Source organism: Delphinus delphis, chromosome 17 (assembly GCF_949987515.2).
Source record: "Delphinus delphis chromosome 17, mDelDel1.2, whole genome shotgun sequence".
Classification (NCBI taxonomy): domain Eukaryota; kingdom Metazoa; phylum Chordata; class Mammalia; order Artiodactyla; family Delphinidae; genus Delphinus; species Delphinus delphis.
Window position 1 is genome coordinate 38,559,568 of NC_082699.1, and position 26,287 is coordinate 38,585,854.

General features: G+C 35.8%; 1 protein-coding gene across 1 annotated transcript in view; it reads left to right on the forward strand.

Annotated features, from left to right (window-relative positions):
- Positions 1-26,287, forward strand: part of TMEM67 (transmembrane protein 67) — a 43,172-nt gene that overhangs the window by 1,936 nt on the left and 14,949 nt on the right. The window contains exons 2-20 of the mRNA XM_059994897.1: positions 94-182; positions 1,841-1,934; positions 2,869-2,968; positions 4,441-4,510; positions 4,603-4,677; positions 9,749-9,811; positions 11,292-11,446; positions 11,561-11,669; positions 12,480-12,566; positions 12,889-12,954; positions 14,632-14,788; positions 15,165-15,288; positions 16,916-17,021; positions 19,726-19,782; positions 20,851-20,949; positions 22,843-22,941; positions 23,197-23,283; positions 24,791-24,890; positions 24,985-25,124. Of these exons, the coding sequence (XP_059850880.1) occupies positions 94-182; positions 1,841-1,934; positions 2,869-2,968; positions 4,441-4,510; positions 4,603-4,677; positions 9,749-9,811; positions 11,292-11,446; positions 11,561-11,669; positions 12,480-12,566; positions 12,889-12,954; positions 14,632-14,788; positions 15,165-15,288; positions 16,916-17,021; positions 19,726-19,782; positions 20,851-20,949; positions 22,843-22,941; positions 23,197-23,283; positions 24,791-24,890; positions 24,985-25,124 (1,877 nt within the window). The remainder of the gene's footprint in view (positions 1-93; positions 183-1,840; positions 1,935-2,868; positions 2,969-4,440; positions 4,511-4,602; positions 4,678-9,748; positions 9,812-11,291; positions 11,447-11,560; positions 11,670-12,479; positions 12,567-12,888; positions 12,955-14,631; positions 14,789-15,164; positions 15,289-16,915; positions 17,022-19,725; positions 19,783-20,850; positions 20,950-22,842; positions 22,942-23,196; positions 23,284-24,790; positions 24,891-24,984; positions 25,125-26,287) is intronic.

Genomic DNA, 26,287 nt, shown 5'->3' on the forward strand with positions numbered 1-26,287 from the left:
TAACTACTACTTCTCAAGATCTTAAGAGTTATTAAAATTTTCCTATCTTGGAGTTTTATTTATCAAGGTCAAAATTGGCTCTTTTCTTTTTAGGAACTGTATGTGTGTGTCTACCAGGATTTCAGATGATCTCTAATAATGGAGGACCTGATATTATTTGTAAAAAGTGCCCAGAAAACATGGTATGGAGTATTTATTTTAAAAAATAATCTTACTGTAAAAAATAGTAAATTAAATACCTTTGTTTTTTAAACTACAATTTAATGCTGTACTCTAATATTTTCCCACAGATTTTAAAATTATTAAGCCAACTTTGTTTTTACTAGAGTAAATTTTGGGAGATCAGTGAAATTTTGCAAACTTGGAAAAAAACAAAGATATTGCTTTACTTTTTGAAATCTGAAAAAACACAAAGCTGTGAAAATTTGAGTGTCTTTATTTTTATTTTTATTTCATAGAGAAACTGCGTTATAAAAGCAAATATCAATAGATGAGTGAATGATACATATATAGAGCAGTTTTTCATTTTTGTATCATTTGGTACAGAGTGAGTTCAGTGTCTTAGATTTAGCGTCAACAGTTTTATATAATGATTCATGTTCGTAATGATATCTGAGTGATAAGTTCATGAAATGCTAGTTTCATCAGTAAATAGGTTAATATCTGTTTTGTTAATCATTTCATTATATCATCATTTTTGGAAAATTAGTAAATTAATAGTTACTATATATGATGATTCTTAATTAACAGAAATATATCTTTGAATCATTTTGGGTAATTATGAGTCAGTGTGCCAGTTCTGCCTTTATAGTAATGTTTCTTCTCATTATTGTATTAAAAAAATTGAGTCTGGGAATTTAATATTTAATATATAAACCAGTCCTTGTTTATGACTAGTACTTACAGGTTTGATGATCATTTTGAAACTTTATATTTTGGGAAATATTGACCCTAGCTGAATTACAGTGATAAAAAGCTGCTAATATGAAATGGTGCCAAAGCAGATTTATTTTTCAGTGACATTACTAAGCTATCATAATTTTTAAATAGTCCTACATGTATAAATGTACTAACAAATATAGGAGCATTTCTTGATATATCCAGTCTTTTCAACCAAAACCTAAAATAATTTGTGGCATTGTTTTGTTGTTACCATTGTTTTCTATTAATTTTGGTTACATCCATATTTGTAATAAAATTACTGTATTTTTACCCCAGGTTTTTTTCTAAACCATATAATATTATAAGCCCAATTTTTGATGATGTCATATTTTATAAAAAACCTTTACTATTAGTGGATAAAAGGAAAGATCTCATAATTTAAACAACTTTAAGTATATTTATTTACGATAAAATTCATCCATTTTAAATCATAACTTAATTGTTAAAAGCTATTATATTTGAATTTTTAAAAATTAGAATAACTATTTTAGAACAGGTAAGACTAAACTATTAATTGGCTATCTGTTGATTAAATAGTGTGGAATTTCGTTGCATTTTTTCTTTGTAAATGCAAAAACTGAATGACTTAATTATGAGAGTAAGGACTCATTTAAATTGAAAATCATAAGGAAAAAAGAACTATTGCCTGGAGTTAATAATAGTCAGTACTTATAGTAATGATAATATAGTAGTCAGTACTTGTAGTAATAACGTATAGCTTGATTTTTGAATATAAGCACAAATTGTCTATCCAGGAAATCTTTATGTGGCTCATATTTATGTAATTTATTTGCATAGCTCCTGCAAATTATACACTGTTGTGGCTTTTTGGACTTAATGATAAATTAAGGAGAACATTAATTAAGAAAGGGAAAATAATTTTTTTCTTTTAATTTAGAAAGGTGTTACTGAAGATGGCTGGAACTGTATTTCTTGCCCTGGTGGTTTAACTGCAGAAGGAAAATGCCACTGTCCCACTGGCCATATTTTAGGTAAGAAGTAGATTCTAGAATGTGTCCTTATAGACTTTTTTTTTCCTGTTTTTAATGTACATTGTATACATTGTAACCACAGGAAATATAAGTGGTATTTTTTATGTAAATACTTCATACCAAAAACATTGTTCTCCAGCATACTTTTTTCAGTTAATGGTATGATCTGTTAGATCTACCACATACTTTTTAATCCACTCCATGGTATTTCATAGCATTTTGCTATTTAAAATATTTAGATTATTTTCTAACAAATAATGTTTGGGGTTTTTTTGCGGTACGCGGGCCTCTCACTGTTGTGGCCTCTCCCGTTGCGGAGCACAGACTCCGGACGCGCAGGCTCAGCGGTCATGGCTCACGGGCCTAGCCTCTCCGCGGCATGTGGGATCTTACCGGACCGGGGCACGAACCCATGTCCCCTGTATCGGCAGGCGGACTCTCAACCACTGCGCCACCAGGGAAGCCCACAAATAATGTTTTGATGAATATTTTTATGCACATCTTCAAGTGTTTCTGTGGGTTAGGTATCTGAAAATGAAACTGTAGTATTATAAGGTATATGAATTTACAATTGTAATAGATACCACCAAAAGCCCTCTAAGTTGTGAAACTTATCAGAAGTCTATGAAAATACTTGTTTCCCCAAATCCAGTGTAACAGGAACATGCAGGTAAGAGGTAAGAAATTCTCTGAGGAAAATATATTAATTTAAGATGATGATGATGATTTGGAAATTGGTTTCTGTATTTTTTATGTGGGAATGGGGAAGGCTTCACTTTTTGATACTTTATTATGGATGGTGCTTGACATGACTTTATGCAAACAAGTTGTTTTGAGAATTACTAGAATAATAATTACAACTGGGTTTTACTAAGTGTATAGAAGCTTATATATTGACTATGAGTTAACATCTTATTGTTTCTAAATTGTTTAGTGGAAAGAGATGTTAATGGAACATTGTTGTCTGAAGCAACTTGTAAACTCTGTGAGGAAAGTGAAAACTCTTTTACAATAGCAAATGCTTTAGGAAACAGGTAAGCGGTATGCTGGGTGCTGACTTCATTAATATCTTATATTTATGTAGAATCTGTGCCTTTCCTATCAGATTCCTTGCTCCTCACAATAACCCAAGGAAGGATAGAAATAAACAGGTAAGGAAGCTGAGGCCCAGAAAATGAGACAGAATAGGGTTTAATTCTTGTTTCAGTGTCTTGTTGGTTGTTTGACCTCACTCGATAAGTCTGTCTCCTTGTCTTCAGAATGGGGACATACCACCCACTTCATAGGCTGTTACCACAGCTCAGAAACATACTTTACATATCTAAAGTTCTTAGCTAAATACTACAGAGTAAGTGCTCAGTAAAAGGTACCGATTTTTGTTTGTCATGTAATTTGTACATAATCTATAATATAATGCATAGTATATAATAGTAACTTTTATTTGCAATCTACTTATTATATACTAGGTACTATATATATTATATTACATAAAAATATGTTAATAAATGTGATGATAATTATCATAACCCAGGTATCCTGGTTTATAGCCTTATTCTCTTTCACTTCCTGTTCCCCGTTTATGCATGCATACCTGCACACCACACACACACCCCTCCGTTTCTTTAACTCAAACACATCATCCCTATTCCAGTTCTTCAATTTTTTTAGTTGCCTACATGCTGACCTCCCTCTAAATACTGTTTTCTCTTCAGTTCCCAAATTGGAGATAGAAAATACTTGAGCAGTTTCTCCTGGGGATACTTAGTGTTGGATCATCTTTTCTCTCAGGCTGACCTAGGTTGTAGCAACCTAATACAGACCACTGGGTTGATCCCCCGTTCCTCTCCTCTTATACCTCCCTAAGCCTAGTTTGAGTTCTGTGCTGTGCCCCAGCTCCTCCTCCTACCTGTTCTGTTTTGTAATGAGTACCCATAGAAACCTATCAGTGTCCCCACTAGTCCACTGCCCTCCCTCCCTCCCTCTATATCATTCATTAATGAAAAATATAAAGTATTTTCCTAAAATAAATAAAGAAGATGAAAAGACTTTAAGAGTGTTTGCTGTAGGTTTGATGAGGGTATAGATACTCGTTTCTTTTCAGCGTATGTTACCTTTTTGCTTTGTGGCAGAAAAATAAGGAAAGTATATTCGATAATAACTACTTATAAAAATGGATTTGGTTTCATTTATATGAGTTTGTTGGGCTCTTTTGTTATTTGAGTGACTTAACCATCTTTGCTATTCAATACTATTTATTTTATATTACCTGCGGCTTCAAAAGAATATTTGCCTATTATTGGTTAATTTTATTTATTTATACCTTGCCTTGTAATACAAAGAGTAGTATATCAGCATTAATACTTCTAATATGTTTACTTTATTACAAGTAATTGCTTAGTTGAATGAGTCTATTCTAATATAATCAGTTAGGAAGACAAGTTCTCAATTAAATTAGGGCTAGTGTAATTTATTAACATTTAACAAATTATTTTTGTTATATTGACAGGTGTGTCCAATGTGAACCAACATTCATTAACACCAGCAGGTCCTGTGTATGTTCAGAACCTAACATTTTAGTAAGTCTAATCAAATTGATAATGTATATACTTTTAAATTAAATTACTTATATTCTTCCATAAACTTTTTTTTTTCTTATTTATTAATGAAGACAGGGGGATTATGTTTCAGCAGCACAGGGAATTTCCCTCCACGTATGATTTCAGCTGCACGTTATGGAGATCTTGTGAGTATGCTTCAGTTTTTTTTTTTGTTCTATTGTTAAGGATATTTCTGCATTTCTTCCTTTGGTAATTAATTTGGGGCTAAAATGAGAAACATTTATGTGTAAATCCCTTTAAAATAGAAATTATCAGTCAATAAGAAACATTAGACAACAACTCAGCATTATAATTTATAAGTACAGTTGCTCTCTTCTCTACCTCAGCTCATTTCTTTTTCAGTGGATCTCAGAATGTTTAAGCTGGAAAGGTCTTTTATAGATCCTATAAAGAATGCAGTATAATATAGTTAAGAGCACCAGAGACTCTAGATTTGAACCCTGGATTTACCAGTCATTAGTTTTATACCTTTGGACTTTTCTAAACGTCAGTTTTATTGTCTGTAGGTTGGGTGTAATAATACCTACCTCACAGAGCCTGTACATGGTAGTCACTGGAGATTTGAGGATTATTTGTATCCGACCAAGTTCCTTGTTTATAGATGAGAGCGTGATGGCAGATAGTTAGAGCTTTTGCAACAGAATCTGGTGATAACAAGATCTGGGATGTAAAATGGGAAGTGGATGAATCGGAACTGAAGAGGTCATCAGTCCAAGAGAAGAGGAGTTAGATGACTAACTAGGAGTCAGTCAGAGTAGAGCTTGTGTGGATAGGCTAGGATCTGGTTGCTACAATCATCACTGAATAAATGGGAGTGACTAGGGGAGCTGTAAGGATAGCCGTGATGAGGGTGGAATCTGGAATCCTCATGAATAAAGCAAAAATTCCTCTCCTCCAGTATAGTCTTGTGGGATTACAGGCAAGTACCAAATATTTGCAGAAAAACAAATACTAAAATAGACATATACATAGGGAGCTTAAGATCATCCAAATATTGGCTCGTTTGTAATAAGATTCATGTTTTCTGGGGCATTCTTCTCCGGTCTCTGATTATAGTGACATATACCATTATCAAATTTGCAGGCCTTTAATTTTCATTTTTTCCTTTTCAAAATAAGTAAAAATAATTTTGCCAAAAATTCCAACAATGTCTCTTTTTCATATTTGGTCTCAGATTACCAGTCATTTAGAGGTCACGTCCCCTTCAGTCTCCTCCAGTCTGGAACACGTCCTCAGTCTTTCCCTGCCTTTCATGAACTCGACAGTTTTGTCATTTTACTATTTTTTTTTTTTTTTGACCATGCCACATGGCTTGTGGGATCTTGTTCCCTGACCAGGGATTGAACCCTGGGCCACAGTAGTGAAAACCCAGAATCCTATCCTCTAGGCCACCAGGGAAGTCCCCTACCTCGACAGTTTTGAAGACTACAGGCCTTACAATCCAGAGGGTGACCCTCAACCTGGGTCCATCCAGTTTTTTTTCATAATCAGGACATGCCTGGCAGGAAACCACAAAAAAGATGTGCTCTTCTCAATCCATTGCGTCACATGAGGAGACACATGTTGTCCATCTGTCCCACCACTGGTGGTGTCAACCTAACCATCACCCCCTGCTGTAAACTCACCACATCTGCTATTAAGTTACCATTTTCCCTTTGTATTTGGTAGTTTTTTTTTTTTTGCGGTACGCGGGCCTCTCACTGTTGTGGCCTGTCCCATTGTGGAGCACAGGCTCCAGACGTTCAGGCTCAGCGGCCATGGCTCATGGGCCCAGCTGCTCTGCGGCATGTGGGATCTTCCCGGACCAGGGCACAAACCCGTGTCCCCTGCATCGGCAGGCGGACTCTCAACCACTGCACCACCAGGGAAGCCCCTGTATTTGGTAGTATTTTTGAGGAGAATTTCCAAGGTTACACTTCTTCTTCTCTAAACCTTCTCTAAACTAAGTAGCTTTAGTTTCCACTGATGTCACTTGCCTTCATCAACCACTACTATGATGGTTGCCAAATGTTTCTATCAGTCCTTCCACATTATTAACATTCTACTGTAAGGAATTTTCCCTTCCTCACCTTTATATATTTATTTGTTCAGTAAGGACAGTATGGATTTGTGGGTTCCTATTTTATTCATTTCTTATAATCCAGTATATGTATTTTTTGTTTTGGTGCTCAAATTGTCATAGATTTGGCCATTATTAGAAGCCCCTTTGAGTTGGTTCCTATGTCTTTTTGACATATCTCTATCATTCTTTGAGCATTTCCTTACTTTCTGGCACAATAAGATTTCCAGGCTCATCTTGTACTTTTCCTGCTTCAGCCCTGGAAACAGTTATTTCTCTAAGAAGCTCTTAAGGATAATACTTAGAAACCAAGCTTACCATGCTTAGTATGCCCTCTTTAGCAGACATAGCTAGAAAATATATACACACATTATGTATATACATACACATATCTATAACTATTTCTGTATCCTATAGTTTTATATAATTTTATAAGAGAGACATGCAGTCCTCCTCAGGTAATATACCAGACAATCAATAAAAACTTTCCAAATATATGAACCAGTGTCTTCCCATTCCCTTTTTCCAAAAACAGCTTACATCTTCGTTTGTTTTCCCAACTTTAATTTTGAAAAATTTTTAAGTTGCAGAAAAGTTGAAAAAAATAATAACTGTGCATATATCTTTTAGTAGTTTAACCAATTATTAATGTTTTGCCACATTTGCTTTATCTCTCTCTGTGTATGTGAGTGTATGCATATGCACACATACACATCCATATTTTTTTCTGAGCCACTTGAAAATAATTTGTAGCTATATAACATTTCACTCCTAAATACTTTATCATGTAGCTCCTAAGAACAAGGGCATTTTTCTGGTATCACACCTAATAAGATTAAAATTAATATAATAGAATTACCTGATATACTGTTCATACCCAACAAATTTCCCCATTTGTTTCAATAAAGTCTTTTATCCCTCCCCACTTTTTTTGGCAAGGGGGACCCAGGATCAGTGAAAGACCCCGCACTGAGTTAATCTTTTTAGTCTCCTTTAATTTAGAACAGAGAGATCCTTGTTCTGTTTTGCTTTTTGGGTTTTTTGTTTTGGCTTTTTTTTTTTTTTTTTTTTTTTTTGCATTGACTCTTGGAGAGTCAAGGCCAGCTTTCTTGTAGAGCATCCCACACTCTGGATTTTTCTCATGATTAGACTCAGTGAAATGTCTTTTTGCAAAAATATGATATAGGTGTTGGGAATAGCCCATTGCATCAACAAGGAGCACATAAGGTCAGGATGTCCAGTTAGTGGTGATGCTAAATTGACTGCCTGGTCATGGTGCTGTCTGCCACTTCTCTCCATTGGAAAGGTACTGTGACTAATAAGTTAGTCTGAGATTTTACTTTGAGACTATGTACATATCTGTTTTAGCAGCCATTGATGAACCTTACCTGAATCAATTATTAAATTGGTTATTTCAAAATGATTTCACAGGGCTTCCCTGGTGGCACAGTGGTTGAGAGTCCGCCTGCCGATGCAGGGGACACGGGTTCGTGCCCCGGTCCAGGAAGATCCCACATGCTGCAGAGCGGCTGGGCCTGTGAGCCACGGCCGCTGAGCCTGCGCGTCTGGAGCCTGTGCTCCGCAGCAGGAGAGGCCACAACAATGAGAGGCCTGCGTACCGCAAAAAAAAAAAAAAAAAAAAATGATTTCACAATTCTGTTGTTCCCGTTATATTTTTAGTTAGCAGTCTTCTAGAAAGAGTGCTTTCTTTTCTCTCTGTGCTTTTATTTTTTTTTAGCTTTACTGCAAACTCCAGGTATCATGAGTGTGTTATAATCTGTCACTGTTACTCTTCTTTTCAAAGCTCAAATTGCCTCAAATTTGGACTTCCTTTGGTATAGCCCCTGTGTTATTTTGACATGTCTCTTTCAGTCTTTAGGCACTACCTTAGTTTCTCTATACTGTGTTCCAGGATCAACCAATGTAATTATAATTTTAAATAGTCACGTAATACTCTAGTTTATGCATTGAAATTCATGTAATTGTATGTCTATTGACTATTTAGGTTTTCTGTTATTAATAATATTGCTGTCAACCATTTTATGCACAAAGATGTGTTTTTCCTTTTGGAGAGATTATTGCCTTAAGACAAATTTCCTAAGTGTTTCTAAAAATTCCGTGGATATTGTTTTACAAAGGATCATACAACTTTATCACTGGCATTGTCTGTGACTTCATTTTACATGCATTTGCCAGTACTGTTGTTATTGCTTTCCATTTTTGCTCAGCCTTTTTGTGTGTGTTAGTCAACCTTCTATGCATAGGTTTTTTTCTTACAAAATGAGAATTTTTGCTTATTGAAGAGATGAAAATAATGAATAATGAAGTGACTCATAATTTTATTTTAGATTTCTTTGACAGTTGTGGTGTCACGATTCATATAATTTGGTTTTATCTCCATTGTCCATGTTCAGAGAATTTATTCTGAATGGTGCTTCTCGGTGTCTCATTTTTTAGCAAGATATGCAGATGAACTTTACAGCAGTGGTGCTTAACTAGAGGCTTGTACCTGCAGCTTTCAGAGCACATGTATGCCTTGGTCTCATCCTAGACATTCTGTTTCATTTGGTTTAGAATGAAGCCAAGCATTTTCTGTTTTTAGGAAATTCCACAGTTGATTCTGATACCCATCATTGTTTGAGAATCACCACTTTGGAGATTTTACATATTAGTTACTCTGTATATCCCCAGTCTCCAGTTGCTTAGAAATCATTCACAGATATTTCTTTTTTATTACTTGCCAATTTAATACAGTGTAATAATCCTAAATCAGCAAATATTAACCAATACTAAGTCAGAATCTAGTTTTTCTTTTATTTTTTTGCACTTTGATTTTTGTTTTAGTGAAATGGGCATAATAGTGTTTTCTTGTTTTTTTTTTGATTATAGACATACTTTGTTTCCTTATATCCTTTGCCTAAGTGATGTGATTTTGTAATTCAGTCCTATTTGTAATTACTGACATTGCTTAGAATTAATTCTTATATTGCCGTTAGAATCTATTTTTCTGATAATATTGAGAAAGTAATGTTAGTTATTTCCGACTCAGCAATATACATATTAATGTCTTCTAAACAGCATAGGGTTAAGGAATTTCTATTTGAACTTAAAACTAAAATTCATCTTTGTGTTTACAGGGCATGTCTTTCACTTCAGAATGGTTTGCAGAGTATTTGCAGTCATCAGCAGCTGCTTGTTGGGTATATTTGAATTTCTAGAAAATAATTTTATTCCATTTCAAAGAATTGTGATACCATTTTTTTCCCCACTTAATAAAACTTTCCTAAGTAGATATATCTCCTTGGTCATTTTCTATAAGAAAAATAAACCCTTTCTAAGTGGACTGAAAGAGAATACTAAAGAAAATGTTATTCATTTCACATTTCATTATTCGTAAATTGAATGTGTCCAAACTTATTCAGCAGAAATTGAATGTTAGGGGAAACTGATTCATACTATCATTTAGTAAATGTTTATTGATGACCTACTGTATGCCAAGCTCTGTTCTCAAATCTTTAAGTTATCTATTTCAGGAAAAGATAGAGAAAAATCCCCCGTAGAATTATATTGTAAGTAAATGTTAGGTGGTGCTAAGTGCTATAAAGACAAATAAATCAGGGTAAAGAGCATAGAGAGTGGAAGGTGGTGCTATTTTATGGAGGGTGGTCAGGACAGGCATCTCTGGGAGCGTGATATTTGAGTAAAGATCTGAAGGAAGTAGAAGAGAGCCTTGTAAATATCTAGGGGAAGAGTATTCTAAGCAGAGACTATAGCAAGTGCAGAGGTCCCGAAGCAGGAGTTCTCTGGTGTTCATGCTAAAGAAACAGGAAGGAGACCTGAGTGGCTAGAACAGAGTGAGCAGGGAAAGTGGAGAGATGAGTTCACGGGTGAAGGGAGTGACTATGTTGAGGACTTGGAGTTTACTGGAAGGGATATAGAGGGTTTTGTGCAAAGGAAGACAATGGTTGACCTCAGGTTTTGAAAAGATCACTCTAATATGGAGAGCACATTTTGTTGGGGCAAAGACAGAAGCGGGGGGACCATTTAGGAGAGTATTAGAGTAATCCAGGTGAGAGAAAGTGGACTCGTGGACAAGGGTGGTACCATGGAAGTGTGAGAAATGTTTAGCTTCTGGATATACTTTGAAGATTGAGCCAATAGGATTTAATGATGAGCTGGATACGAGAAGGGAGAGACAGAATATTACTGCAGTGATTTTTATTTGAATAACTAAAAATGGAGTGGTCTTTTCCTGAAAGGGAAAACTGAAAAAGAAGTTTAAGGGGCAAACTCAACAAATGATCTTATTTTGCTGTTCATAAACAAATTACTTAAAATGGATTAGATTTATATGCATAAGCTCTAATATAGGAACAAATTATTATTCTTTCAAAAATTATTCTGCATAATAGTTTTTTAAAATGTCATGCTGTTAGTTCTTCTTTTAATTGCTTGTCTTTATATTTCCACCTAAAATTTACAGTTAAAATGTACAAATTATTTATCTGCCATATAGAAAGTTCTTTTCTACTTAAATTAGAGGAAAGGTATTAAAAGCAAAAGAATGTCCAAAAAAAGAATTTGCAGAATAGGTAAAGTTAAAACCGAGCATAATTTTTATGTCAACTTTTGCTTAGGATGTTAAAGTCCATACATTTCTCTGTCATTGCTCTCTTGTAGGTGTATGCCAATCTGACATCTTGCCAAGCTCTTGGAAATATGTGTGTGATGAATATGAATTCTTATGACTCTACCACTTTTGATGCATGTCGACTGTTTCAGTTTATCTTTGAAAATACTGCTGGACTGGGCACTGTTCATTCTGTTTCATTTTGGTAAGGCTATTCTAATTGATGAACCATCATTTTGACGAAATTCAGTGCAATTACTTGCACAAATACATATTAAGAATTGTTCCCCATTATTAAAACAATTGTGATTGTTTATAGGAGACAGAATCTTCCATGGCTGTTCTATGGAGACCAGCTAGGATTAGCACCTCAAGTACTCAGTACTACACCTCTTCCTACAAATTTCAGTTTTAAAGGGGAAAACCAGGTACAAGTCACTATATTATTGAAGGATAACTACATTTTGATTTACAATTTTAAAAGGTAACAAGAATATTACTAGTCATAATTCTTGATAGGCTTTTAAAAATTTAATTACTAAACTAAATCTGAATATTAGCTGCTGAGGAACTAAAAATACAAAGTTTAGCTGCCTTACTTGAGTATATGATACCTCTGGATTATGTCGTATAGCAGCAAGTAGTACTTGTGGGGTTGGGAAGGACAGTTTTCATCACCAAATGCAAAGCCATCTCTGTCCTGTATCTCCACATGTTTAAAAAGGGCTTCCAAAGATTGACTGGGATTCTTATGCCTTTCCTTAGCACTTCACAGCTCCAAATTCTTACCTCAACTTTTTGACCTTCTAGAATGAAAGAACAGATTTTTCCCTCCCCTACTCACCCCCCCCCCACACACACACACTCTCACACACACACACACACACAACACACACATTTAACAGGTTTCAAATGAAGTTATCTGTCACCAGCGCTGCCTCTCAATTCTGAAATAATAGTTTTTGTGCGAAAACCCAGTCCATTTATTTTGGTGTGTTTAATCATAGAGATACTTAGATTAATGTTGCTTCAAAGTAAAGATAGTTGAATTCAATATTTGATCTCTGGAAAAAGAAAAGATCAATCAACAATGAAAAAAATTTTATAGGCTATTTTACTGAATATATACTCTGGAAGTCTAAACTCTGAAAGTTTGTATAGACTGTTGTATGTAATATATATATTTATAGAGTTTCAGAGTATGTGACATTATTTTATTCTTGTTTTTCTTTAATCAGTATACAAAACTGAAGTTTGTTGCTGCTTCTTATGATGTAAGAGGAAATTTTCTCAAGTGGCAAACTTTAGAAGGAGGTGTTTTACAGGTGAGTATGATTCTAGCTAGAGAATTCCTAACGTGTCTTATATTTGACTGAGGCAAAGATGAGAAAAAAACTAGATTATTGCTTGGATAGAGCATCAGTTGCTTGGTAGAGTTGATTTTTTTCATGTGTTTTAAATTGGAATTTCTTAAAACTACTTTAAGTTATGACTTATAACAAAGATGCTCCCTTAACTTTTCATTCCTTGATACATTGAATGAGTATTATATAAAGTATATGTCCATGTTGAGTGTTGAGAACCCTTGACTATAAGCAAAGAAAACATCTGTGAGAGATATTTATCAGTTGTATTCTTTTGCTGTAGCTTTGTCCAGACACAGAGACAAGATTAAATGCTGCTTATTCCTTTGGAACAACCTATCAGCAGAATGTAAGTTGGAACTATTTTAGGCAGTCTGTATTTTAGCTTCATTTTTTCACATCAGCAATAATTGGAATATCTTTGAGTTTTTGAAATTGGAAATTTCTTGTAGTAATGAATAATTTCACCGATTGATATAGTTTTTATTAATCTAATCAGCATGAAAAGAGTACCTTGTCATAGATAGAGTCTTAAACATCATAATTAGTTGTTTATTTACTTCTAGGCATATAGGTCATAAAAATAATCTCTACTTTTGAACATTTTAGAATAAAGCAAAAGTATTACTTCATTTTTAATGAACAATAAAGTGTTATCACTCCCTCCTCCCTCTACCCTCCAGAAACAAATAAAAATGCTTTCCTTTTCTCTCCTTCCATGCTTTCCTCCCTCCCTCCCTCCCTGACCTTCCTTCCTTTGGTAATGCATTTTAAAACTACAGTATGGTACAAAGGAATATTATGAGCCATTAAACGTTTGAAAGAAATTCACTAGTCTACAAAAATACTTCTTGATAAAATGCATATATGTACACCATAGAACAAAACTGTGCTTCCAGTTTTGTTAAAACTATAATAAAAAATACTATCAGGGAAAACAGATTAGAAGATAAACATTTTTAACAGCGGTTATCTCTGAATGGTGGGATTACAGGTGATTTTTTCTCTTTTTTATATTTTCCAAATTTTCTATCATGAACGTGCATTTACTTTTATTAGAAACGACTTCTATGTTATTTTAAAAAAATGCTATTTTGTGTCTACTTTGGGCCAGGAGAATCAAGACTTGTTAAATGCCCGCTGCTGTATGCTCAGCATTTTATCATTTTTATCTCATCTGATCCATGAAATAACTATGTGAAATACATATTATTTGTGTTTTATGAATGAGGAAATGGTGCTCAGTAAGATTAGGTAATTTACTCAAGGTGTTGCATCAAGTAAATGTTCTGTTAGGCTTGAAAATCATGGTTTTTCCATTGAACCTGGTTGCCTCTCAAGGAGTTCATAGCCTAGTAGAGAAAACAGCTATATAGACAGACAAAGAATTGCAAAGAATGTGATGTGTTGTTCTATAGATATGAACAAGGTACCATGTTGGTCCAAAGGAGGGTTCATTAGCAGTTCCTAGGGAAATATGGAAAGGCTTTACAGAGTGAGTGATACTTGAGCTTGTAGAATGAATATGAGTTTGCCAGGAGAGCACAGTGGGGAAGGGAATGTCAAGCAGAAACACCATTTGCAATGTCAGAGAGATGTAGAATAGCACAGCATATTTAGAGACTGTAAGTAGATTAGTTTGACTGGACCATAGACAGAGAGGGAGCAGTGGGAGATAAACCTGGCTCTGTTAAGGGGAGCCAAATCATAAACAGCGGTGTACATCAGGAGAAAGAATTGGGACCTCATCCCATAGGATAGGGGTTTTTAAACCTTTTCACTGTACACTTACTGTTGAGAATGAATGGGTTGTAGGACAAGATCCAGGTGGTTCTTTACTGTTAGTTATTTTGGCCCTTATAAAAGAATCATACATAGTATTCATGTTTTGAAAGACACATGGAAATGTGGATAAACAAGGTAACTGAAAGCTTTTCATTTTACAATTAAAAAAAACTTGTAAAGATAATAAATATGCTTTCTAATTTTCAATTTGGATACTTTCATTTTTCATTTTCTTTTCCAGTGTGAGATTCCTATCTCTAAGATCTTAACTGACTTCCCCACGCCTACATTTTATGATGTGTACCTTGAATATACTGATGAAAATCAACACCAATATATTTGGGCTGTGCCTGTGTTAAACTTAAATCTTCAGCACAATAAAATATTTGTGAACCAAGGTAAGGCGTCCATACATACCACTCTTTCTCTGAGCTGAAATCAATTAACCAGTCAACCAACATGATAATTTAATAAATCGCAGATTATAAGAATGGTCATAGATTCTCTCTGAGTATAAGTTTCTATATAGCATGCCTAAAAGTAAAACAGTAAGGTTGCTGGTATATTTAGAAATTTTTACTAAATATATCAGGCTTATTATTAAGAAATTATGTTATTGCTAAAAGTGTATCCTGAGAAAAATTAGTAGAACTGTAAAATCAGGGCTAATTTTAATAGAAAAATTAGTAGAATGGAAAAAGTTCTCCTTGAGAGCCATCTTGAAGAATTGAAGATACTTTTTAAATGCCATCTCTTTTTTTATTATTATAACAGACAGTAGCTCTGGCAAGTGGCTTCTGACTCGGCGCATTTTCTTAGTGGATGCACTAAGTGGAAGAGAAAATGACTTAGGAAGTCAGCCAAGATTAATTCGAGTTGCTACCCAAATATCACTGAGGTAAACAAACGTCTAATGCACTAAATGAGGCTTGGAGTATATGGGAAAATGTGGTAGTGAAAGTAGTGACCTGTAATTATCAGGTGAAAACAACAAGAACACCTGAACTGGAACAATACATACTGTGTTTTTAGATGTCCCGATAGATTGGGATACACTAATAGAGGGGAAAATTACGTCAGAAGAGATTAAGGACTTTTGCCAAAATTCATATTGTAGGCCCACTCTAGACCTGCTAAATTAGAATGGGTTGAGAGGGGGAAAGTGAAGATCAGTGGGCTGAAGCAGGTATGTTAGAGCCTGCCAGGTGATTGCAATAGGCAGGCTTCTGCGGCTCCATCTCCTTTAACAGCTACTGTTCTAGGTTGGCCCTCATTAATTATCAACACCTCACTCTTCCTAGGATACTTTTTTTTAAAAATAAATTTACTTATTTATTTTTGGTTGTGTTGGGTCTTCCTTGCTGTGCACGGGCTTTCTCTAGTTGCAGCGAGCGGGGGCTACTCTTCATTGTGGTGCGCGGGCTTCTTATGGCGGTGGCTTCTCTTGTTGTGGAGCACAGGCTCTAGGTGTGCGGGCTTCAGTAGCTGTGGCACACAGGCTCAGTAGTTGTGGCTTGCAGGCTCTAGAGCACAGGTTCAGTAGTTGTGGCGCACGAGCTTAGTTGCTCCGTGGCATGTGGGATCTTCCCGGACCAGGGATCGAACCCGTGTCCCCTGCATTGGCAGGCGGATTCTTAACCACCGCTCCACCAGGGAAGTACCTTCCTGGGATACTTTAATGATGACCCTGCCTTAGGGTAGTGCCTTGCAGCCCTCATGCGTCTTCTCCAGTGTGAGATTCCTATCTCTAAGACCTTAACCAGCCTTCCCACTCCAATATTTTATGATGTGCACCTTGAATACACTGATGAAAATCAGCACCATCTTCTTTCTGGCACTTCAACATACATTATTTTTTTCACTTTGATTTTTATGATAATCTTATCAGGTAGGCAGTACAGAAGTTTTGTCATATACCTTGCTGAAATCCAACTGTGCTGTTTTTAGCAGTCCCTCAATCTAATGTAGTATCCCTAGTGAACACGAAATTGAAACTAGCCACGCGTGATTTGCTCTTGGAGAAACTATGCTGGCCACCGGTGCTTGGCATTTTCCTTTCTGAGTTTACAAACTGTACATTACTAATGCATTGAATTCAGCAAAATGTACCCCATTATGTGCCCTAAAGAGTATTAGATATGACACAGTGTTTTGTTAAGAATTCATCTTCTTTGAAAATTAGGATATTATCTGCCTTCCTCTAGGCTTCATGTAACACTTCTCTTTTGAGTAGTCCTCAAAAGTGGTGCACAGTACTTCACTGATTTCATTTGTAAACTTCGTAGGACCTAGATCAACAAGAGTTTCTAATTTGTCTCAGAGGTTATATTTCAATATAAAGTTCTGACCACTTCAAATAGCCTATGTTGTTACCATTAGTTTATGTTTGACCTCTAGTTTTTAGTAACTGGTAGTTCTGAGATCACCAAGACTATCCGTATCTAATTCAGAAGAAACAATAAGTTAAATTTATGTTTAAGGGCCTAGATGTATTTATAACTAAAAATGAATTTTCTTTTAAACAGTATCCGCCTTGTACCCAACACAAAAAATGGAAATATCTACCCTCCCTTAATTACCATTGCCTACAGTGACATTGATATCAAAGATCCCAACAGCCAGTCTGTGAAGGTGAGTTCCTTCCTAATCATTGCCTCTCTATGTGTTCGTATAATGCTGATAGAGTTTGTGTTATGATCAAAAGACAATTAGTCCTTTTTAAAGTTTTAAATAAACATGGCACTTTATATAGTCAAGACTTAATTATTTTTTACTAATAGTGGTAAGAGGTGAGTTCTTATGGATCCTGGGTATAAAAAAGCAAGAATTATGTTTGTCAGTAGACAGCGTCACCAGCAGCTGGGCCTCCCTGTCAGTATCCTGGGGTAGGCGGAGCCATGCAGCATCTGCTCCCATCCTCTTTGGCCACCTTGCTTCTGTTAAGATTTTGCCTCCTTGACTAACTAAACCAGGAACTCAAACCTTAAGTGGGCATGTGTGTTCCTCTTCTCACCAGTCTTGCCCACTTGATAGAGACACAATTCAACAGGCAGAAAGAGAATCAAATTATCAGCTTTATAACTAGTAGCGCTAAAGTGAGCTAGAGAATGCAGTTTGGACCTTCAGCCAATTAGTCTTCTGCTATTTCCCAACTCAGTTAAGTTTAACCACAGAACTATAATCCTCCCCTGCCTGGCAGGGCCTGTATATGGAAGCGATACCATGTACACACTGAAAACGGGCTACACCAAAGAGAATGAGCCTGGGAAAGGCTGAGCCGCACGACACAGTTCCTCCTCTCTACCTCGCCAGGCAGATGAAGCATCCCTGCTTTGATGAGGGGTAAATGAGAGAGGATAGAGGTCAAAAGCAGGCTAATCCTTCTCTACTTCTTCCTCATTCCCTGTCCTCTCCAGAAACATGAGAATTGGAAGGTGAGCATTCCTTACTCCAAGACTCACTAATAGCTTTTAATTTCTATTATTTTACTTTTATGAATTTTAAAATTCTAGTTCTTCAGCCAGTGCTTTTGGCCTCTCTGTTGCACTTGTATGTGTGCTCAGCTACTATTGGATTCAGGCTTTCGTTAAGTGAAAAGTAGGCACATAAATAACTTTTCTTTGAAAGATTTCACATCCTCATTTGTATTACCTGGTTTCATGTTAAAATTAGCTTCGATTGCCTGTATTTGTATACATTATAGTGAGAGGAGAAGAAAATCCAGAAACATGCTTAGTAACAACAAAAGACTGCCTGGTTTACGTCTTCCTGGAATGGTCATTCTTGGGTAGTCAAGAGTATATTTATCTTAACATAAAACACTTCTGGGTGTTTTCTTTAAATATTTTTCTTGTCCAAAATATTCTAAACTAAGTCTTGACAAATTGGAAAAAAAGTTGAGAGAATCATAAAACCATATTGAGGAAGTCCACCTCAAATTCATTCTAATTGTAGAATGTACAGTTCTTTCATCATTTCTTAATTTCTCATGACAGCTATTGTAAAAGTTCTACATTCATTTTAAGTATCCAGCTACATCTCTGCTCTCTCACCAAAGACAAATAACCTATCTTTGTATTTTACGGAGCAGATCAAAACCATCCAATACGAATTCCTTCAGATTTCCTCTTTAATACTTAAGTATCTCTGTTTCATTATCTTTCCTAACTCCTGTTCCTATTTCTAAGAAAAAAGGACCCTTCCCACTTTCTTAAGCAAATTTTCAACCTGTACTTGTTTAGAGTACTTCCTCCAGTATCCTGTTTCACCCACAACCCTTTATTCAGCCAGCTTCTCTGCTGGTCCCTTTCCTTTGCTTATAATACCTTTCAGGTTGCCCCATCTTAAAAACAAACTAACACGACCAAACAGTAAAATTATCCATCAGCTCTGCCAACTGTTCAGCTTGCTATCGTGTGTCTTTCCTTGATTTCCCAACCATTTACTCTTTCATCATTTGCAGTTTTGCTCTTGCCATTTGCTTCTTTGAAAACCTGTTTCATGAAGTCAGCAATGAATTCCACATACACTGGCTTTATTTCTTTAACTTGACACTTACACAGTTGACCCTTGAACAACATGGGTTTGAACTGCATGGGTCTACTTATACATGGGTTTTTTTTTTTCCTTCACTCAATATGTACCACAGCACTACACGAAGTTGGTTGAATCCATGGATGCGGAGGGCCAATTCTAAAGTTCTCTCTGGATTTTTGACTGCACGGGGGTTGGCGTCTCTAACCCCTGCATTGTTCAAGGGCCAGTTGTACAACATTTGACACTACTGGTGACCTCCTCCTTTTTGAAACTCCCTGTTTATGACCTTGCTAAGACTTAGGTATCTTCCCTCTCCTACTTCTCATACTCCTGTTTCTCTTATCCCTTTGCTGGTTCTTCTTTCTACTGTCTCAATATAATGGTATCCCTAAGATTCTTGTTCAGCCCTTTGATTAATCTGCCATCTTAGGCTGTGATTGTTTAGCCAGTTGCTGAATTCTTGATATGTAAGATCAGTCACACTCCTCAGTTACAGAAACCTATCAGAAAATGAAATACGATTAATTTGGCTTGACTGCTATTAATGAACCTACCTAGCTCCTAATGAAGCCCTCTTTCTTTAACATGTGTTCAAAAGGGATGTTTAAAGTAGCATGAATAATTCCCAAGAGCGTATTCATTTATGTATTGATACAAATAAGGGTCAACTCTAGTAACATTGATAGTTCAAAAGTATGGCATTTATGGTAAAATTCAGTTACAAATGTATTTTTCTAGTAAAAGTAGTTTTGTGTTATATAACTTCAGTATGGCTAATTCACTTTCTTTTAAATATCAGGTTTCTTTCTCGGTCACATATGAAATGGATCAAGGAGAAGCACATGTCCAGACAGATGTGAGTTTATTTTAACCTGTTAAAAATACTTACAGTATATTTTTTACTTAAAAAAAAAGGTTTTTACATGTACAGGAAAGTTGTCAAAATAGAGAGATTTGCCATATATCCCTCACCCAGCCTCCCCTAATGTTAACATCTTACATGATGGTAGTACAGTGATGTTAATCAGAAAATTAATATTGATGTAGTCTTAATCTGTTAACTAATCTAAATACTCTTTGGATTTTACAGATTTTTTTCACTATCTTTCTTCTGTTTTAGGACCCAGTCCAGGGTCACATATTACTTCTAGCCATCGTGTGTATCTTTAGATCTGTGACAGGTGCTCTGTCATTCTTTGTCTTTCATGACTGACACTGGTATTTTGGACCTCAGTTGGGTTTATCTGATATTTTCCCATGATTAAATGTAGTTTTAGCACAAATGCCACAGAAATGATGTTGTACCCTTCTCAGCAAATCATATCAGAAGATACTTGATGTCAGTGTATCTTATTAACAGTGATGTGACCTTCGATCATATGGCTAAGATGGTGTCCACAGAGTTCTCCACTGTATTTTTCCACTTATAATTAATAAGTGTCTTGTATCTTGTGAGGAGATACTTGAGATTATGCAAATATCCTGCTCCTCATTATTCTTTTGCCCTCTAATTTTAGCACACATTGTTAATTCTTGCCAGTAAAAAGTGTTACTGTGACATTTGTCTGATGATGATTGTGTATTTCCATCATTTCTTCTATATTTGTTAATTCAAGTTCTGCTATAAGGAGGAACTGTCCCTTTGTCCACATTGATTTATTTATTCAATTATTTATTTAAATCAGTATGGACTCATGGATATTTATTTATTCTAACAATAATAATTCATTACTATCTATTTTCTTGCTCAAATTGTCCCAGATTTGACCATTGGGAGTTCCTTAAATTTGGCTCCTATGTCCTTTTAGCCACCTTCCACCACCATTTTTTGAGTACTTCCTTACTTTCTGTTTACAGTATCTTTGAACATGGATGAAATTACATTATGAAATTACATAAATTCCAAATTTTTATTTTCCTTTAGATTGCTTTGGGTGTGTTGGGTGGACTAGCTGTTTTATTGTCTCTTTTGAAGACAGCAGGTTGGAAGAGGCGCATTGGGAGTCCCATGATCGATTTACAGGTATGATCACAGGAATTTTTTAAGTATATTTTTATCTTTTGGCTATTTTATATCCTTCTAATAAAACACAGCTAGAGAATGAGTCAAAAGTTGCCTTGAGTTTCTCTGGTGTATATGACTATGAGAGGTGTATGCTCATTTCCCTCCCACGTTGCTGTGGGCCAGTCTGCACACAACAGCAGAGCTGTTCTTGTTTCCTCACGTCCTCACCAATCAATACTTGCTGTTTTTCAAGTCTTTCCATTTTTTGCCAATTTGGTGGGGTAAGTAGTATGTTATTCTTGATTTAATTTTCATTTCTCTGATTACTCTTTATATGCTTTATTAATCATTTGGGTTTCCCCTTCTGTGAACTTCCTGTTTGTATCCCTTGCCCATTTTTCTAATTAAGTTTTCAGTTTTTCTTGTTTATTTAAACAAGTTTTTATATTTTATTTATTTGGAGTTTTATGTATTTTCTAAATATAAATCCACTTTTGGTTTTTGATGTTGAAATTTATTCTCCAAGAGTGATTCATGTGTTATTTTATCTATGTGTTACTTTGTTTAACAGAAACTCTTGATTTTAATATTGTCAGATCTGAGTAGGTTTTCATATTATGGCATGTGCTTTTAGGATCTTGTTTAGGAAAGCCTCCCCTATCTCAAGATCAAAAAGGTATTCGCCCATATTTTACTCTATTAACTTTATAGTTTCTCTTCTCAATTAATCTTCTTTATGTTTGTTTTTATTTTTATCTATCATTTTTTGAATATTTACTATGTGCCAGGCACTTTTTTTTTTTTTTTTTTTTTTTGCGGTGCGCAGGTCTCTCACTGCTGTGGCCTCTCCCGTTGCGGAGCACAGGCTCCGGACGCACCGGCTCAGCGGCCATGGCTCACGGGTCCAGCCGCTCTGTGGCATGTGGGATCTTCCCAGACCGGGGCACAAACCCATGTCCCCTGCATGAGCAGGCGGACTCTCAACCACTGCGCCACCAGGGAAGCCCCTATTCATTTAATTTTTATAGCAACAAAGTAATAGGTGGTATTTCCATTTCGCTGATAAAGAACATGAGAAAGGCACGTAGTAAATTTGTTTGTGCTGGGATGTCTTCCTGGCTCCAGAGCCAATGTGCCAAGGAATCAGAGGAGGGGGGCTTGATTTACTGTCTGGGATAGTCAAGAAAGGCTTCCAAGAGAAGTGAACTTTAAGCTGGGTTATCTACGCGTTCCACAAATAGTCACTGACAGCCTACTGTCTGAGTGCCAGGTGCTCTACTAGGCACTGGGGGGATTGTGATAATGAGCAAAGAGAGACATCGTCTCTGCCCTCAGAGCTCATGAGAGTTTGCCAGAGAGAAAAAGAGAAGAATATTTGTAGAATCAATGCCCATTTCATTCCCCAAAACATTTGAGATGAAAGTGTGGAATAGTTAATTATTGAGTAAGTGGTTGGAACTGGCAGATGAGGCTAAATATTTAATTTTTGTCTAGGTTGTGGAGGACCTTGTGAGTCAGGAATTTATATTTTAATAAGGAGTCACTGTACATTTTTAAGAAGGGGAGTAACACAATCCAATTTACATTTTAGAAAGCCAACTCTGATGGTAGTATAGAGGATACATTGGAGAGAAGGATTCCAGACTCGAAGAAAATTAGGAGGCGGTTCTAAATTTCTTAGATGGTGAAAGATGAGAAGGGTTGAATAAGACAGAGGCTATTGGGAATGGATCAAAAGGTTAGGACCCAAAAGGTGTCTAGGAAGTGGCTGCAGTTGGTCTTTCTAACTGATCCACGTATACATGAAACAAGGCTTCAAGCTTGAGAAACTGGGTAAATAACATGTTATTAAAAGTAATAGTATAAATAGGTTGTGTCTATAATGGCTGTAATTCTCTTTTTAAATTGCAGACAGTTATGAAATTCTTGGTTTACTATGCTGGTGATCTGGCCAATGTTTTCTTTATCATCACTGTGGGAACAGGTCTTTACTGGCTTATTTTCTTCAAAGTAAGTGATTTTCTGAATTTAACCTAAGTGCCAATACCTGAATAACTTGTAAGCTTTCTTTATAAAGGAACTGTCTTTAGTGGAGGATATTTCTGATCAAGAGTATTGGGGCAAATGCTAAACTCACCATTCCCTGAGTGTGCTGTGTTTACTGAGTGCATCACCACCTTCCTCTTTTACGCTTTCTTTGGGTTATAACTTGTGTTTAGTAAAAACTTTGTATGGTCATATTTAGCAGCGTAATTTTTATCATAGGCACAGAAGTCTGTCTCTGTTTTGCTACCAATGCCGGCTCAGGAAGAACGTTTTGTTACTTATGTGGGATGTGCCTTTGCTCTGAAGGTAAGTTTCAAAGCACGGGTTACTGAATTTAAAAGACCTGCTAATAAGCATATAAGTCTTTAAAATTAAACTGCTTTCAAAATCTTTGGTGTAAAATTTAGTTTAATTTTGGAAGAAAGCATGAATTAATTCTGTTTTACTAGGAAGTCTACTTTTATTTATAATAGATATCTTATTCTGAAGATCTGCCTTAAATATTTTTTTATTATTTAATTTAACCTGTTAATTGAGAGTAAAAGGTACCATGCTGGATAAAGTGCTGAACTCTTAGCATTTGTTCTCTGCCTCCATATTCCTTTCCTCCTCTCTCCATGGCAACCCCCCTCCCTACTTCATTGTTCTGTCGATGGATGTGAAGCTCTTTACATGCTTCTGTGGTAGATCTCATCCAATTGTGTTGTGATTATTAAGTGTCTGATGTTCCCACTGATCTGTGAGCTCCACGAAGAGAGGAATCATCCCATACTTAGATTTTTATCCCTTGTTTGATCAATAATGTACCTACTAGGAGGAAGCCTTAGTTTAAACATATTCTGTAAATGAAAATACCAGAAATAGGGGGAAAAAAACAACAGTGAGAGCATGCTAAAACTTTAATTAGGACAAGCAAATTATAGTTGGAAATACCTTTACTTATAAAGAAGTTAGATGATCTAGAAAACAAAGTATGCTTTTGGAAACCTTGGGAAAGAGAGACAATTAATGCAAGATCCCTGTATGAGGAGGAGGTAGTGTGTCTCCTTTCATATCCCTATTTCAAAGAAAGACAGAAAAAGGGAAGTCGAATTAATATGTATATAAAAATTCTGTGAATTTGGTGATTCCGTTATTTCGTGAGCTTCTGTTGATCCCCTAATGGTATTAACGACTTTGTAACTTGTGAAAGTTATATATTCTTGTGATTACGGTATGTTTGTTTCTTTTTTTTTTTTGAAGTATAGTTGGTTTACAACATTGTGCCAATCTCTGCTGTGCAGCAAAGTGACTCAGTTATACACATAGAGACACTCTTTTTTTATATTCTTTTCCATTATGGTTTATCACAGGATATTGAGTATAGTTCCCTGTGCTATACATTAGGATCATGTTTATCCACTCTGTATATAATAGTTTGCATCTGCTAACCCCAAACTGCCAGTCCATCCCTCTCTGCCCCCCTCCCCTTGGCAACCACAAGTCTGTTCTCTATGTCTGTGAGTCTGTTTCTGTTTTCGTAGATAAGTTCATTTGTGTCATATTTTAGATTCCACATGTAAGTGATATCGTATGGTATTTGTCTTTCTCTTTCTGACTTACTTCACTTAGTATGATAATCTCTAGTTGCATCCATGTTGCTGCAAATGGCATTATTTCGTTCTTTTTTATGGCTGAGTAGTATTCCATTGTATATATGTACCACATCTTCTTTATCCATTCATCTGTCGATGGACATTCTTAAAGAATCACTGTTGGTTTCATAAGCAGGCTTAATGCAGATACTTTAAGGTGCTTTGTTTGTCATTCTCAGGCTCTGCAATTTTTGCATAAGCTCATCTCCCAGATTACCATAGACATATTCTTTATTGATTGGGAGCGACCTAAAGGAAAGGTTCTTAAAGCTGTTGAAGGTAATGAAAGTAACCATTTGTACCAAGATTCTTTTGCCACCATTGTAGAGCAAAGAAGGTGAAACGCTTTTACTCATTTTATCCCCCCAACCAGGTGAGGGTGGTGTTCGGAGTGCTACCGTTCCAGTAAGCATATGGAGAACATATTTTGTGGCAAATGAATGGAATGAAATTCAGACTGTGAGAAAAATTAACCCACTCTTTCAAGTACTTACTGTCCTCTTCCTTTTGGAGGTATAAACTGTTTGATGTAATTGTATACGACTTATGGGTACCTCATAAATGTTAATATAATTCCAGCTAAGTTTTCATGTCAGTGGAAGAGTTTTCTAAAGGTTAAAATATTGTAATCAAGCCATGAAAAAACACACATAACATGAAATTTACCATCTTAATCATTTTAAGTATACAGTCCAGTACTGTTAAGTACATTTCCATTGTTGTGCAGTAGTCTCTAGAATTCTGTTCATCTTGCAAAACTAAAACTCTGTACCCATTAAACAACAGCTCCGTCTTCTCCCCTCTCCCCAGCGCCTGGAAACCACCATTCTACTTTCTGTCTCTTTGAATTTGTCTACTGTAGGTAAGGAGTGATTTTTAAACCACTGGTTTGTAGCAGAACCCCATAGGAAGCTTTTGCAGAATACCTATGCCTTACCTCACCCCTCGAGATTATGTTCAATTCTGTAGCTCTGAGGCAAGCTCAAGTATCTGTATTTTAAGAAACCCCCACCCCATTATTCATATTCTCACTCCTGTATTAGAACCACTATTAGAAGGTTGAAATTTTCTAACAAATTATCATTGAACACCTACTATGGACTGTGTTCTGTCTTAAGAGCTGGGGCTGTAGCTTAACAAGACACACTGAATGGGTACATGCTTATGATCCCTTTACAGTTATTTCATGGGTCTGAGTAGAATTATTAAAGAAGTATTCAGTACTGAATATGAGACTGAAATATGGAAACTGTATGAGTAACAGGTTTTCTCTAGAATTAGCTGCTTAAGTAAGGTTACGTATGAATTATTAACTTGTATGTCTGCCTTCCTTTTTCCTTCTTTCCCACTTTTCTCCTTCCTTTCCTTTTTAAACCTAGAGGAATGTGTGTGTCCCTAGGATATATGAACACTGTCTCAAAAATTCATTTATAGTAGTGTTTTTTAAAGCTTTAAAAGGTGTTATGTGAGAAAAAAGTATTATAATGAAGTAAGTTTGGAAAACACTGGATTCAATAAAGTCATGTAGATTCCTTTACCATAAAACTTTCCAGAGCTTTTATTCTATGAGGGTGAAAGGCATGGAGGTGAGTATAATATACTAACTTAACTTATTTGATCATGGTTTCCTTTTATCAAAGACGGTATCTTCCTCAAAAGACATTTTGGAAAATACT